The sequence below is a fragment of the Nannospalax galili genome, unplaced genomic scaffold (assembly GCF_000622305.1).
Source record: "Nannospalax galili isolate Female #2095 unplaced genomic scaffold, S.galili_v1.0 scaffold1657, whole genome shotgun sequence".
Lineage (NCBI taxonomy): Eukaryota > Metazoa > Chordata > Mammalia > Rodentia > Spalacidae > Nannospalax > Nannospalax galili.
This window is the reverse complement of record NW_008339532.1, coordinates 43,793-45,992: the sequence shown is the minus strand read 5'-3', so window position 1 is coordinate 45,992 and position 2,200 is coordinate 43,793. Positions and strand designations below refer to the sequence as shown.

The following is a 2,200-nucleotide window of genomic DNA, read 5'->3' as shown; positions in this document are numbered from 1 at the left end:
GGAGATACAGTCAGGAATGATCTAGTCAGAATCTGCCCCTTTGTGGAACTAACAGCCTGTAGTAGAACTCAAACGCTACACACGAGGCCAATCTGCAATTTTATGCTGTAATTAGTGCTGTGAAGAAAAACAACTGGGTGCTTGGTATGAACAACAAGGGCAGGTGTATTTTAGATGGGGTTGTCATCTCTCTTTTGAGAGAGCAAGTGTTTGGACTGGCAGAAGGTAGTTGATTCCGGAAGCGCTGTGGACCTTTGTCCTGCAAGCTCCCATTTTCCTAGCACCCTCCCTTCTGAGCCGGAGATCCGTGCCAGCTCAAGGCCTGTTGCCATGGGGACAGCTGCTCCCGCGCATGCGCAGATGTCTCTAAGATGGCGGCTGCAGCTGCACGAGTGGCTCCCGCGAGCGCTGGGCTCCGGGGCCTGCGGCGCACCCTGCCTTTGGTAGTGATTCTCGGGGCCACAGGCACTGGCAAGTCCACCCTGGCGCTGCAGCTGGGCCAGCGGCTCGGGGGCGAGATCGTCAGCGCCGACTCCATGCAGGTACGGCGGCGCGGCTAGCGGGGCCCACCGACCCTGGAGGTCGTGTGCAGGCCTCAGGAGCTGGGACACCCTGAGGCGTAGGGGGTGTGGGCAAACCCCGAGCCTGCGGGGGACGCGGGCGAGGGGAGCCCGTACGTGCCAGGTGCTACCGTACTTCAGACACAGTACCGACTGGCCTTGTGATCACCTGATTGATTCTCGGGGCGATACTGTTTGATGGGTGCTATAAATAGCTTCGTTTATGGATAAAATATTGGGGCTCGGGGAGGCAAAAAGATTTTTGTCTGTGTCACGTAGCAATTAAGTGGAGAAGTATTTGAACACGTAAGATTGACATGTATCCAGTAAATATTTTTTTCATTGAAATTGTTCCAGAACTTTTGCCATAATTCTAGGCTATCGAGACCAGGGTAAATAAGTTTTCCCCTGTGAGTTGATTGTCTTCTGGGGCAGGACAGTCAGAAGTCAGACCTGGATTCTAGTCTGAGTTAGCCATTGGCCACGTGACTTTTTAAAAATACTCTTCTACTTTTTTAAAAATACTCTTCTTTTCTTTGAACTTCGACCTGCAGAAGGGATGTAGTATTTGTCCCACGTGGGGAGCATGTGTGGATTGGTTGAGAGTGCTTGACATTTGGGGTGAATCTGATGAAGGAATCCTTAGGAGTGTTCAGAGGTGTTGATCATAAAATGCCCGCCACAGCCTAATCTGACATGTACTCAGCCAAGAAGGGTCGTTCTTCCGCCCACCTCATAAGCTCCCCTAGCATGGTTTCTACCCTCATAAATTCATTTGGATGTGATAAGACCTTCGCCACATATGACATGATGGGCTTATTGAAGAAACATTTGTTTGCAACCCACTTTTTGGATGACAGGATTTAGCTTCAATCTTAGCCTTGTTTTTTCCCAGTTATGCAACTTCAGGCTAATTTGTTGATTTCCTTTGCTTTCTTTTCTTTTGTAAAAAAGGAGGACTATCAAGAACAACATTATTGTGATGATTAAATCCAGTAAAATATTTAAAGCACTTAACATATGGCTCATAGTAAAAAGTGTGGTAGCTGCTATTTTTTGAACAGGTAAAACCGTAGGGAGTTTTAGTCTGGCTAAACATGAAAGAAGGTGAGCTAATAAGTGAATAGAGATATTTGTGGAGCATTCTGAGATGGATAGGTTCAGAAGACCCAACAAGTGCTAGAGTTCATGAAATTCCATTAAGAAGGGAGAAATCAGTTAGGGTCATGGAAACTTTAAAGAAGCTCTTCAGTGAATAAAGCACCTGCTGCACAAGTGTGAGTTTGGATCCCGAGTGCCCACAGAAAAAAACTAGGTATGTTGCACCTGTAACCTTAGTGCAGGGGGATGTCTGACAGTGAAGCTCACTGGCCAGCCAGTCTGCCATTTGGTGAGCACTGGGTTCAGTGAGAGACCTTGTCTCAAAAGATAAGATGGAGAGTGGTTGAGAAAGACACCTGACATCAACTTCTGGCCTCCACAGATGGACTCAGATGCACGTACTATACACACCTGCACACATACACAAAGGGAAAAATTTTTTTTCTTTTTTCTTTTTTTAGAAGAAGCATATCATTGTAGCTTTAATATACTCAATAACAGTTTCCAGAGCAAAGATACATCTCTTTCAAAAGTGGCTA

The 2,200-nt window shown here is 46.7% G+C and overlaps 1 protein-coding gene across 2 annotated transcripts in view; it reads left to right on the top strand.

Moving 5' to 3' along the window:
- Window positions 1-361: 361 nt before the first annotated feature.
- The window catches only part of Trit1 (tRNA isopentenyltransferase 1), a 45,606-nt gene continuing 43,767 nt past the window's right edge, over window positions 362-2,200 (top strand). For both annotated transcript variants that reach the window (XR_003849745.1, XM_029564101.1), the window contains exon 1: window positions 362-542. Coding sequence is in view for 1 of the 2 variants with exons in the window: in XM_029564101.1 (XP_029419961.1) it covers window positions 372-542 (171 nt within the window). In the remaining variant the exon portion in view is untranslated. The remainder of the gene's footprint in view (window positions 543-2,200) is intronic.